The sequence below is a fragment of the Sus scrofa genome, chromosome 6 (assembly GCF_000003025.6).
Source record: "Sus scrofa isolate TJ Tabasco breed Duroc chromosome 6, Sscrofa11.1, whole genome shotgun sequence".
NCBI lineage: Eukaryota > Metazoa > Chordata > Mammalia > Artiodactyla > Suidae > Sus > Sus scrofa.
In genome coordinates this window covers 13852207-13865428 of record NC_010448.4, presented here as the reverse complement: position 1 = coordinate 13865428, position 13222 = coordinate 13852207, and the positions used below count along the sequence as shown (strand labels likewise).

Sequence of the window (13222 nt, the reverse complement as noted above, 5' to 3'; positions counted from 1 at the left end):
TTGTATTGGATATACAGTGTTCTGTCGATTTCTGCTGCACAGCAAAGTGACCAAGTTACACACATATGTACATTCTTTTTCCCATATTATCCTCCATCATGTTCCATCACAAGTGACTAGATATAGTTCCCTGTGCTATACAGCAGGATCTCATTGCTTATCCACTCCAAATGTAATAGTTTACATCTACTAATCTAAAACTCCCAGTCCATCCCACCCCCTCCCTCCCCCCTTGGCAACCACAAGTCTATACTCCATGTCCATGAGTTTGTTCTTTTTTGTAGGTAGGTTCATTTGTGCCATATATTAGATACCAGATATAAATGATGTCATATGCTATTTGTCTAATGTACTTCACCGGTATGAGAGTCTCTAGTTCCATCCATGTTGCAGCAAATGGCATTATTTTGTTCTTTTTTATGGCTGAGTAGTATTCCATTGTAGATATGTTTCACATCTTCTTATCTATTCATATCTTGACGGACATTTAGGCTATTTTCATAGCTTAACTATTGTGAACAGTGCTGTGATGAACACAGGGGTGCATGTATCTTTTTCAAGCAAAGTTTTGTTTGGATATATGCCCAGGAGTGTGATTTCTGTATCATAGGATAGTTCTACATTTAGTTTTCTGAGGAACCTCCATACTGTTTTCCATAGTGGTTGTACCAATTTACATTCCCATCAACAGTGTAGGATCCCCTTTTCTCCACACCCTCTCCAGCATTTGTTATTTGTAGACTTACTAGTGATGGCCTTAGCAGTGTGAAGTAATACTTCATTGTAATTCTGACTTGCATTTCTCTAATAATTAGTGATGTTGAGCACTTTTTTTTTTCCCATGTGCCTATTGGCCATCTGTATGTGTTTTTTGAGAACTGTCTACTCAGGTCTTCTACCCATTTTTCAATTGGGTTGTTTGGGGGGTTTTGCTCTTGAATTGTATGAGTTGTTTGTGTAATTTGCAGATTAAGCCCTTGTTGGCTCTATCATTTTAAACTATTTTCTCCCATTCTGTGGCTTGCCTCTGAATTTTTTATGGTTTCCTTTGCTGTGCAAAAACTTGTAAGTTTGATCAGATCCCATTGGTTTGTTTTTATTTCTATTGTTTTGGGAGACTAACCTAAGAAAACACTTGTACAGATGATGTCAGAGAATATTTTGCCTATATTCTCTTCTAGGAGTTTTTTGGTCTCTTACATTTAACTCTTTAAGCCACTCTGAGTTTATTTTTGTGTGTGGAGTGAGAGTGTGTTCTAGTTTCATTGATTTACATGCAGCTGTCCAGCTTTGCCAGCACCACTTGCTGAGAGACTTTCTCCCATTTAATATTCTTGCCTCTTTTGTTAAATATTAACTGACCATAGGTGTATGGGTCTATTTCTGGATTCTCTATTCTGTTCCATTGGTCTGTATGTCTGTTTTGGTACCTGTACCACACTGTTTTGATTAGTGTATCTTTGTAATATTGTCTTAACTCCGAGAGACTTATGCCTCCTGCTTGGTTTTTGTTCCTCGGGGTTGCTTTGGCAAATCTGGGTCTTTTATGGTTCCATTTAAATGTTTGGATTATTTCTTCTAGTTCTGTGAAAAATGTCATGGGTAATTTGATAGGGATCACATTAAATGTGTAGACTGCTTTGAGCAGCATGGCCTTTTTTTTTTTTTTTTTTTTTTTTTTTTTTGTCTTTTGTCTTTTTTGTTGTTGTTGTTGTTGCTATTTCTTGGGCTGCTCCTGCGGCATATGGAGGTTCCCAGGCTAGGGGTTGAATCGGAGCTGTAGCCACCGGCCTACGCCAGAGCCACAGCAACGCGGGATCCGAGCCACATCTGCAACCTACACCACAGCTCATGGCAACGCCGGATCGTTAACCCACTGAGCAAGGGCAGGGACCGAACCCACAACCTCATGGTTCCTAGCCGGATTCGTTAACCACTGCACCACAACGGGAACTCCGGCCTTTTTAACTATATTAATTCTTCCAGTCCAGAAGCATGGGATATTTCTTTCCATTTCTTTGAATCTTCAATTTCCTTGATTAATGTTTCATAGTTCTCAGCATATGTCTTTCACCTCCTTAGGTTGTTTTTTTTTTTAATATATTCCTTTTCTATTTCATTGTTAAGTGTAGAGAAATGCAACCAATTTCTGAATGTTAATCTTGTATCCTGTTACTTTGCTGAATTCATTGACCATTTAAGTAATTGTGTGGAGTCCTTAGGATTTTCTTTATACATTATCATGTTATGTGCATAGAGTGACAATTTTACCTCTTCTCTTCCAATCTGGATACCTTGTATCTTCTGTGTGTCTGACTGCTGTGGCTAGGACTTTCAGTACTATGTTGAATCAAAACAATGAGAGTGGGCATCCTTGTCTTGTTTCAGATTTTAGCGGGAAAGTTTTCAGCTTTTTCCATTGAGTACTATATTGGCTATGGGCTTGTCATAAGTGGCTTTTATTATGTTAAGGTATATTCCCTCTATACCCACTTTGGTAAGCGCTTTTATCACGAATGGATGTTGGACTTTGTCAAAGGCTTTTTCTGCATCTATTTTAGATGATCATGTGCTTTTTGACTTTTATTAATGTGGTGTATGACATTGATTTGCACATGTTGAACCATCCTCATGAACTTGGGATGAATCCCACATGGTTGTATGATCATTTTTGTTTTTGTTGGATTTGGCTAGCTTAAAATTTTGTTGAGAATTTTTGCATCTATATCAAAGATATTAGCCTCTAATTTTTGATAGTATCTTTGATTTTGGTATTAGAGTGATGGTGGCTTCATAGAAAGTCTTTGGGAATATTCCTTTTTATTAAACCTTTTGGAAAAGTTTAAGAAGAATAGGTATAAATTCTTCTTTGTATGTTAAGTAGAAATCGCCTATGAAGCAATATGGTTCTGGACTTTTGTTTGTAGGGAGTGTTTTTAATTATATATTCAATTTCATTTCTAGTAAATGGTATGTTTAAAGGATCTACTTCTTGATTCAGTTTTGGTGGGCTGTATGTCTTTAGAAGAACCATTTCGTCTAGGTTGCCAAATTTGTTGGCACATAATGGTTCACAGCATTCTCTTATGGGATTTTTTTTTTTTTTTTGTATTTCTATAGTATCCGTTGAGATTTCTCCATTTTTTTCATTTCTTGTTTGGTTTATCTGGGTTCTCTTTCTCTTCTTCTTGGTGAGTCTGGCCAGAGGTTTGTCACCTTTGTTTACCCTCTCAAAGAGCCAGCTCTTGGTTTTATTGACTTTTTAAATTTTTTTGAATCTCTGTATTAGATTTTTCTCTCTGATCTTTATGACTTCCTTCTGCTGACTTGAGGTTTTGTTTGTTCTTTTTTTTCTAATTCTTTTAGGTGTTAGGTTAGGTGGTTGATTTGAGATTTTTCTTCATTTCTGAAGAAGGCTTGTATTGCCATGAACTTCCCTGTAAGAATTGCTATTGTGGCATCCCATAGATTTTGAATAGTTGCATTTTCATTGTCATTTATCTCAAGGCATTTTTGTCTTTTTGCTATTTTTGGAGGCCACTCCCGTGGCATATGGAGGTTCCCAGGCTAGGGGTTGAATCGGAGCTGTAGCCACTGGCCTACGCCAGAGCCACAGCAACGCGGGATCCGAGCCTCGTCTGCAACCTACACCACAGCTCATGGCAACGCCGGATCGTTAACCCTCATGGTTCCTAGTCGGATTCGTTAACCGCTGCACCATGATGGGAACTCCTCAAGGCATTTTTAAATTTCCTTTATGATTTCCTTGTTGACCCCTTGGTTTTTCAGTGGCATGTTGTTTAGTCTGCATGTAGTCAGCTTTTTTTTTTTCCCCCATTTCCTGTGGTTGACTTGTAGTTTCATGCCATTGTGGTCAGAGAAGAAGATGCTTGAAATAATTTCTACACTCTTAAATTTGTTGAGGTTAGTTTTGTGCCATAGTCTGTGGTCAATCATAGAGAATGTTTCATGCATAGTTGAAAAGAATGTGTATTGGGTTTTTTTGGATGTAATGTCCTGAAAATGTCAATTAAGTCTAACTTTTCTGTTGTGTCCTTTAGGATCTCTGTTGCCTTATTTTCTGTCTAGAGGATCTGTCCATTGATGTGAGTGAGGTCTTAAAGTCTCCTACCATTATTGTATTGCCACCAGTTTCTCCTTTTATGTCTTCTAGTATTTGTTTTATGTGTCTGGGTGTTCCTATATTAGGGGCATATATATTGACAAGTGTAATATCCTCTTGAATGGATCCTTTTATCATTAAATCATGTCCTTTTTTGTTTTTCTTGATGGCCTTTGTTTTAAAGCCTATATTGTCTGATAAGACTATTCTGACTCCTGCTTTCCTGTCTTTCCCATTTGCATGAAATATCATTTTTCCATCCTCTCACTTTGAATTTATATGTGTCCTTTGCCCTAAGATGAGTCTCCTGTAGGCAGCATTTTGTAGGCTTTTGTTTTTTCCTGCAGTCTGCCACTATATGTCTTTTGATTGGAGCATTCAGTCCTTTGACATTTAAGATGTTAGTTTTTTTTTTTTTTAAGGCTGCACCTGTGGCATATGGAGGTTCCCTGGCTAGGGGTTGAATCGGAGCTGCCTATGCCACAACCACAGCAATGCCAGATCCAAGCCGTGTCTGCAACCTATACCACAGCTCACAGCTATGCTGGATCCTTAACCCACTGAGCAAGGCCAGGGATCAATCCCACAACCTCATGGTTCCTAGTTGGATTCATTTCTGCTGCACCATAATGGGAACTCCCTACAGAGAAGAGGCTTTCTTATCCTGTGACAGTTGAACCTGCATCCTCAGGGATAGCAGTCTGATTCCTTTCCTCTGAGGCACGAAGGGAACTCTTATGATAATTATTGATAAATATGTATTTATTGCCATTTTTAAAATTTATATTATTTCCTCAACACTTTTTTCCCCACTGTACAGCATGGGGACCCAGTTACACATACATGTATACATAATTTTTTCTCCCATTGTTGTGCTGCATTATAAGTATCTAGACATAGTTCTCAGTGCTACACAGCAGGATCTCATTGTTAATCCATTCCAAAAGCAATAGTTTGCATCCATTAACCCCAAGCTCCCAGTCCCTCCCACTCCCTCCTCCTCCCCCCCCTTGGCAACCACAAGTCTATTCTCCAAGTCCATGATTTTCTTTTCTGTGGAAAGTTTCATTTGTGCCATGTATTAGATACCAGATAAGAGTGACAGCATATGGTATTTGTCTTTCTCTTATTGACATTTTAAACCTCGTTTTCCAGTTGATTCCATGTTTCTCCTTTATTGCTTTTTATTTTGGTTTTATGTTTCCTTTTATTTGATGTTTGTGCCCTGTTTTTAGTTTTTGTGAATGTATTGTTTGGTTTCGAATTGCGGTTGCCCTGTTTTTCAAGTATGTTAACTCCTTCCTATGTCTGATTGCTTTAGCCTGATAGTCATAGGCTCAAACACATTCTAAAATAAATATATATTTTATTTTCCTTCCCCAGATTTTATGATTTTGATGTCCTTTTTTAACATCTCCATGTTTATCCTTTCACTGTTGTTTATTGTTACTTTTACAAATAGGGGGGTTTTGTCCTTTCCTTTTAGATCTTACTTTCCAATTGTGATTTCCTCCATCCTATTTCTTCTTAACCTCTTTTTTATTTAGAGGAGCCCTTTCAGAATCGCTCTTAGATTGGGTTTAGTATTACTGTACGCTCTTTGTTGGAGAAATTCTTTCTCTTATTTTAAATGATATTCTTGCTAGGTCAGGTATTCTCAGCCTCAAATTTTTCCCTTTTAGAACTTTGAATATATCTTGCCACTCTCTTCTTTAACTTTTGCCATTTTTATTACAGTATGTCTTGGTGTGGGGCCTGTTTAGGGCCCTCTGTGCTTCCTGTATCTTGATATCTGTTTCCTTTAGATCTGGAAAGTTTTCAAACATAAATTCAAGTAATTTTCTACCCCCTTCTCTTTTCTTCCTTCTGGAATCCCTATTATGCCTAGATTGGCCCACTTTATATTATTCCATAAATCTCTGCTTTTGTGTTTTTTCATTTGGTTTTCTGTTTGCTATCCTGACTGGGTGATTTCCATTATTCTATCTTCCAAGTTACTAATTTGTTCCTCTGCATTATTCATTCTGCTCTTCAGTGCCTTTAAGTTAGCTTGCATTCTTAGCTCCTCCGTACTATATTCTAGTTCCTTGCTAAATTAATCTGCATTACTTTCATACCTCCTCTTAATTTCTTCAGTATTTTCACTATCTTCTTTTTGAATTTGGTGCCTGTTACGAAGAGGTCTGTTTCATTGTTTGCTGCTTCAGGTGAATTCTCCTGTTCTTTTAACTGGGAATGTTTCCTGAGTTTCTTCATTTTGCTTACATTTTTCTTATTCTGTGAGTTTAAGGAAAACAAATACTGTGGTCTTGGAGGGCTCTTCATATGCAAGAGCACGCCTGGGTACTTTATGACGGCTTACTACCTATTCTGGGGTGTGAGTGCTGTTTTTGGTTTGGATGCTTGCTATCTCCTTAGTGTGTGCAGGCTGATATACCCTTGATAGGGAGATGCACATTCTTCCAAGGAAATGGAGGCAATGGGCAGGGTAGTAACCAGTATGTGGTTGCTGAGCCCTTGACAGTGGCAATGACCTGTGGGAAGGTGGCACAGTCTGCTCCTAGTTGCAGGGCCTGGGGAAGCAGCACCTGGAACATATGAGTGGTAGTAGCAGGTTGTGTGCATTCCCAGGGGAGTGAGAGCAATAACAGGTGGTGCTCAGTTGCGTTGCCCTTCTCTGTGCCAACTTCTGAGGTGACAGGGGTCTCAGGTGGTGCCTGTTCACCTAGTGGTGGCAGGCCACACCCACCTCTGGAGTCAGAATGACTGCAGTGGTTTGCCCCCTTTACCTGTAGACCATGTAAGAGGTGCCCCTTCAGGCTTAGCCCCTGCAAGAAGCCTCTTGCCACCCATAGCCCTACCCTCCGAGAGTTCACACATGGACAGAGAAAGATATACTATGGTGATCTGCCCCCCTTCCTCTTGCCCTCCCAACAATGGTGCCTTGCTCCTCCTGCAGGCCCAGACCTCCTCCCAGTTTCCCTTAGCTGTTGTACTCCGCTCCCCAGCCCTTGGCACACAACTCCGTAGCCCCTCAGGCTGTCTCCACAGTCCTCTGCCTGGAACTGACCTCTGGAGCCTGAGAATCAGCACCCAGCCCCCTCCAAGCATCTCAGGCTATGATGTCCTGGGAGGGGGTACCGACTGTCTGTGAGGCTTTCTGCTTTGCCCTCCTTAGTCCAGCTATTGCACTTTTCTCTGAGGCTTTGAGGTCCCTCCGTCTCAGATAGTCTCCCCGTCAGTTAGGCAGCTTCCTAGGGGGTGGGTTTCTTTCCTCTTTCAGAGCTCTTCTCAGGAGTGCTATTCCTGTCACGACTTTTTTTTCCCTCCCTCTTTTTGCCTTTTGTTCTACCCAGTTATGTGGAGGGTTTCTTGCCCTTTTTAGAGGTTTAATGTCTTCTGCCAGTGTTCCATAGATGTTCTGTATGAATCCTTGTACAAGTAGATTGTTTTTGATGTTTTTGTGGAAGAAGGTGAGCACTACGTCTTACTCCACCATTTTGTTCCCATCTGCCCATATAGCCATTCTTTTTTGGAATCTTTTCCCATACAGGTTATTCCAGAATATTGGATAGAGTTTCCTGTGCTGTAGAGCAGGTCCCCATTGACCATCCATTGCATATATAATACTGTGTATGTGCCAATCACAAAACCCCAGTCCATCCTTCCCCCACACCTGTTCCTTTGGTAACCATAAGTTTTCAAAGTCGGTTTTTTCTTTTGTAAATATATTAATTTGTACCATGTGTTAGATTCCACATATAAGTGATATAATACTTGTCTTTCTCTTACTTCACTTAATGTGATAATCTCTAGGTCCATCCATGTTGCCACAAATGCCATTGTTGCATTTTTTATGGCTGAATAATATTGCGTTGTATATAATATATACCACATCTTCTTTATCCATTCCTCCATCAGTGGACATTTAAATTGCTTCCATGTCTTGGATAGCTTAAGTAGTGCTGCAGTGAACTGGGGGGTGCATGTGTATTTTCCAATCAGGGTTTTCTCTGCGTATGTTCTCAGGAGTGAAACTGTTCTATCACGTTGTATTTCTATTTTTAGTTTTTTGAGGACTAGCCATACAGTTTTTCATACTGGTTGCACTAATGAAAACTCCCAGCAGTGTCAAATCCTCTTTCCTCCACACCTTTTCTAGCATTTATTGTTTGTAGACTTTTTAATAATGGCCATATTGACTGATGAGTAGAGAGATACCTCATTATACTTTTGATTTGCATTTCTTCAATAATAAGCAATGTTGAACATCTTTTCATATACTTTTTTGGCCATCTGAATGTCATCTTTGTAGAAATGTCTGTTTAGATCTTCTGCCCATTTTTTGATTCAGTGGTTTCTTTGATATGGAGCTGCATGAGTTATTTGTATGTTTTGGAGATTAGTCCCTTATCAGGTCTCTTCGTTTACAAATATTCTCTCCCATTCTCTGAGAGTATAAGGCTTTTATTTCTTCAGGTAGATTTTTTTCCTAGGTTTTTTTTTTTTTTTTTTTTTTTTTTGGTCTTTTTGACTTTTACTAAGGCCGCGCCCACAGCATTTGGACATTCCCAGGTCACACGGGCCTAATGAGAGCTGTGGCCACCGCCCTACTCCACAGCAGTGCAGGATCCGAGCCGCGTCTTTGACCTACACCGCAGCTCACAGCAACGCCAGCTCCTTTACCTCCTGAGTGAGGCCAGGAATTGAACCCACAACCTCACGGCTCGTAGTCGGATTTGTTAACCATGGAGCCACAATAGGAACTCCTATGCTTAGGTATTTGACTCTTTTTGATGCAATAGTGAATATGCTTGTTTCCATGATTTCACTTTTTAGTCTTTCTAGACTTTCAACAGTAATGTATAAAAATGCAAGACATTTCTGTATATTAATTTTGTATGAGGCAACTTTACCAAATTAATTGATAAGCTCTAATACTTTTCTGAGAGCATCTTTAGGATTTTTCTGGGTATAGTATCAGGTCATCTGCAAACAGTGACAGTTTTCCTTCTTTTCCAATTTGGATTCTTTTTATTTCTTTTGCTTCTCTGATTACTTTGGCTACGATATCCAAAACTATGTTGAATAAACATGGTGACAGATGACATTCTTGTCATGTTCCTAATATTAGTGGAAATTCTTTTACCTGTTTTCCATTGAGAATGATGTAAATGGTGGGTTTGTTATATATGTCCTTTCTTATGTTAGGGTAGTTTGTCTCTATGCACACTTCTAGAAGGTTCTGATCATGAATGAGTGTCATTGCGGCCAAAGCCTTTTCTGAATCTACTGACATAATCATATACTTTTTATTATTAAATCTGTTAATGTAGTATACCACACTGAGGGATTTATGGCTATCAATGAATCCTTGCATGCCTGGGATGAATCTCACTTCACATGCCACACAAAACACACTTTCACCATCTTTTAAAAAACGATAAGCAGCTTCTCTGTTACCACAAGGTGAGATGCATTCTCCCGAATCTAAGCTGTGAGATAAGCTAATCCTGGTTGATTTCCCATTAGGCTCTGGGAGCACAGACAAGCTTGGCTTGTTTCCCCTCCTTGCCTTGGCTCACACGTTAGTCCCTCCTGCCCAGGACACCTCTCTTTCCTTCTCTCTCCCTGCCTCCTCCAGCCTGTGGCTCAATTCCCTCTCCTAGGAAGGTGACCCTGACACCCACACTGCAGCTCCCCAGTGGTTATGTGGTCCCCTCCTGCCACCATTTGCCCAGATGCGCCTCTTGCTTCAGAGACACAGTGACCTGCTGAAGGGCAAAGCCTCTCGGCCTTGCTGTCCACTACACTCTGGAAAGAGCCATGGGCCCTCACGGAGCTGCCACCTCCATTCAGGAAAGGCCTGCTGTGGGAGCAGCTCACAGGGTAACTACCACCGCTGCCTCCTTCCGACCCCCTTCTCCCTGTTAGCATCACTCCCCAGGTGGACAGCTTGCAGGGGTCTCTACCCTTCCTGGGCCCCCCCCCCTCCACTGCATGGGCTCCTAGTGGTTTTCAGTTAAATGTTAAAATACCCTATCCTGCACTTTCCCAGCGCCTCAGCCGTATTTCGGGCCCCCTCTCCTGGCCTTGAGAGCTGCAGTGTTCTCCTGTGGGGGAATTTCAGTCACCCTCTATCCCAGCAGCCCACCCCACCCAGGGAAGCCTCTTCTGGTCAAAACATGGACCTTAGCCTGTCGCCTCATTGCTAGAAACCTTTCCCCGCCTCCAGCCACACCACTCCCCAGACTCCTCGTGCTTCCCTAAATACACCGTGTCGCTTCAGGGCCCCCTGCATTGAAGCCAGGCTCTTCCCTGTGCCCAGGACACTTTGCCTACCTTCTTTTACCAGGAAAATGCCTGTTCATGTGTCTAAGATCTGACTCAGGGGTGGCTGCTCGTCAGCCCAGGGAGAAGTGCCTGGGCATTCTGGCTTCTGTGGGGTTACCTGTGACCTGTTGATACATGTACTTGTTCATGTGTGGGTCTTGCCTAGTGGACTGGCGCCCAGTTCTGCACCGTCCCTGGAACGAATGACACAGAGAACCTCTTGGGTGTGTGAATGGAGGGTGGACCAAGTGTTGCATGAAGACAGCGGATCATTGCAGGTTTGGTTCCCGGCACGACACTTACATGTGTTCTCTCAGGTCCCCAGAGGTGAGACTGCTCGCTGTTCCTTTATTGTAGACAAAAGGAAACGGAGCCCCAGAAAAGGGAAACAACTGTGACCCAGCCAGTGCCTCCCTGCCAGCAGCAGAACTGACACGCCCAACTCCCAATTCCACTTTCTAAACAGGTCATCTCCCCACCTCATCCCAGCCCTGGGACCGGCAGCAGCAGGGGCAGCCTGATCCCACTGGTCCTGCAGCCCTCCTCTTCTCTCTCTGCAGGCTGGTCCGGGAGTTCGTGGCCCAGAACAACACCGTGCAGATCAAGCATGTGATCCAGACCCTGTCTCAGGAGTTTGCCCTGTCTCAGCACCCCCACAGCCGGAAAGGGGGCCTCATCGGCCTGGCCGCCTGCTCCATCGCACTGGGCAAGGTGGGCCTTTCTCCCGGAGGGACAGACACACCAGCTGTGGCCTTGACTCTGACCCCCGAGCCCCACCAGGGCGTTGCAGTCCTATATTTTATATACTGCACACCTCAGACCAGCAAGGCTGGCTCTGTGGGTCCTGGCCATGGACCCTATCCCAGGAGGTGGACTTGCAAAGGGTCTCCTAGCCCAGTCCTCACACAAAGGCCTGAGCATCTGCAAGGGAGCCAGGGACTGGGGCCCCAGAGTCAGACGCTTTCTGAGAGGCTTCTCCTCCTGTCACATCACAGGACTCGGGGCTCTACCTGAAGGAGCTGATCGAGCCCGTGCTGACCTGCTTCAATGACGCCGACAGCAGGCTGCGCTACTACGCCTGCGAGGCCCTCTACAACATCGTCAAGGTGGCCCGAGGCGCCGTGCTGCCCCACTTCAACGTGCTCTTTGATGGGCTGAGCAAGGTGACGCCTCCTCACCCCTGCTGGGCTCAGCTGACCCCACACACCTGACTTGACCTTCAGGGACCCTGAGGGCTTGGCTCCCTCTTCCCCCTCGAGAGCAGAGCACATAAGCCCATGGTGCCAGGGATGTTTGCTGTCTGTTGAATCTAATGGCAGATTTTTACATGGGCTTGTAGTTTGTGTTTTCTCCACAGCTCTGTTCATTTCACACATTTTACGAAAGCGTCAGTCCACCAGAAATTGGAGGGGTGGGGGAACCAATCCTATGAAAAGTACGAACCTCCTTATAGAAGGTGAAGATGGGGAGTCCATAGTACAGACTGTGTTCCCCTGCAAGGAGGGCATCGCCCATCAGCTGTAGAAAAAGCTCTGCTGAGAAGGCTTGGGGGTCCCTACTAGCTCACCTAAGCCTCTCCCAGCATTACGTCCCCTCCCGGAAGCTCTGCTGATGCCACAGTGGTTTCTGGAGGATCAGCTTCACGGCAGCTCCGTCCCCTCCTCCAGGAGTGGAGAGAGGACCCAGCACGCTCAGATGGAAAGCCCTGAGGAAGGCCGATGGGAAGCACCCCCCTGGCTGGTGGTGGCAGGTCCCCGAGGCCCCTGAGCAGACTGGGGTGCCACCCCATCTCAGCGCCTTTGCCAAGTTCCACTTTGCCTCCCTGCCTCCCCACCTTCCCTCCATCTCTGCACTGAGGGAGCTGCCCTGTGCCGTGGAGGCCGCACCAAGGCCTTGGCTGTGCGATGTCAGTGGATTCCTTGTCTTACACACTGACTGAGACCCTCTCTCCACCTCTGTGTCTCTCGTAGTTGGCTGCGGACCCAGACCCCAATGTGAAAAGTGGATCTGAGCTCCTAGACCGCCTCTTAAAGGTATTTGTACTTGGGCCCCACTTTGTGGTGGTTGTTGTTGTTGTCTTTGTGCCTTTTCTAGGGCTGCTCCCACGGCATATGGAGGTTCCCAGGCTAGGGGTCAAATCAGAGCTATAGCCACCGGCCTGCGCCACAGCAACATGGGATCCGAGCCACATCTGGGACGTACACCACAGCTCACAGCAACGTGGGATTCTTAACCCACTGAGCAAGGCCAGGGATCGAACCTGCAACCTCGTGGTTCCTAGTCAGATTTGTTAACCACTGAGCCATGACAGGAACTCCCCCACTTTTATTTTTAGAAAGTATTTCTTCCCTCTGTCTGTACAACTTATAAATCCTATCATTAGAATACTCTAATTTTTTTCACTTACACACAGTAAATGAAATAGCGTACAGTTCTCTGGTAAGTATATACAGTTCTGACACCAAGAGGATACAAAACAGTACCATTCTCTCACCCCTAATGTGCCCTCGTGCTAGTCCCACCCTGCCCCAGTGACAGGGGCAGCTTACGCTAAGCTCAGCAGGGCCTTCCTTCCAGACCACAGAGATGGAGGCTTTAGCCTTTGCATTAGTTCTCTGGCCCTTGATTCCTGTTTCAATCCATCCTTTTTGCTTGTCCTGTGGCCTGCGAGAGGATGGATGCTCCCGGGACCTCTCCCGCCTGGCTCAGGCTCGGCCATCTTCCTCTCTGGGCACGGGACCCCTGGAGCCAGCCCGGGCCAGGTCA

General features: G+C 44.0%; 1 protein-coding gene across 1 annotated transcript in view; it reads left to right on the top strand.

Moving 5' to 3' along the window:
- LOC102168126 (protein VAC14 homolog) overlaps window positions 1-13222 on the top strand; it is a 42573-nt gene that overhangs the window by 27973 nt on the left and 1378 nt on the right. Inside the window, exons 4-6 of the mRNA XM_021097532.1 lie at window positions 11017-11167; window positions 11452-11619; window positions 12427-12489. Coding sequence (XP_020953191.1) covers window positions 11017-11167; window positions 11452-11619; window positions 12427-12489 — 382 coding nt within the window. The remainder of the gene's footprint in view (window positions 1-11016; window positions 11168-11451; window positions 11620-12426; window positions 12490-13222) is intronic.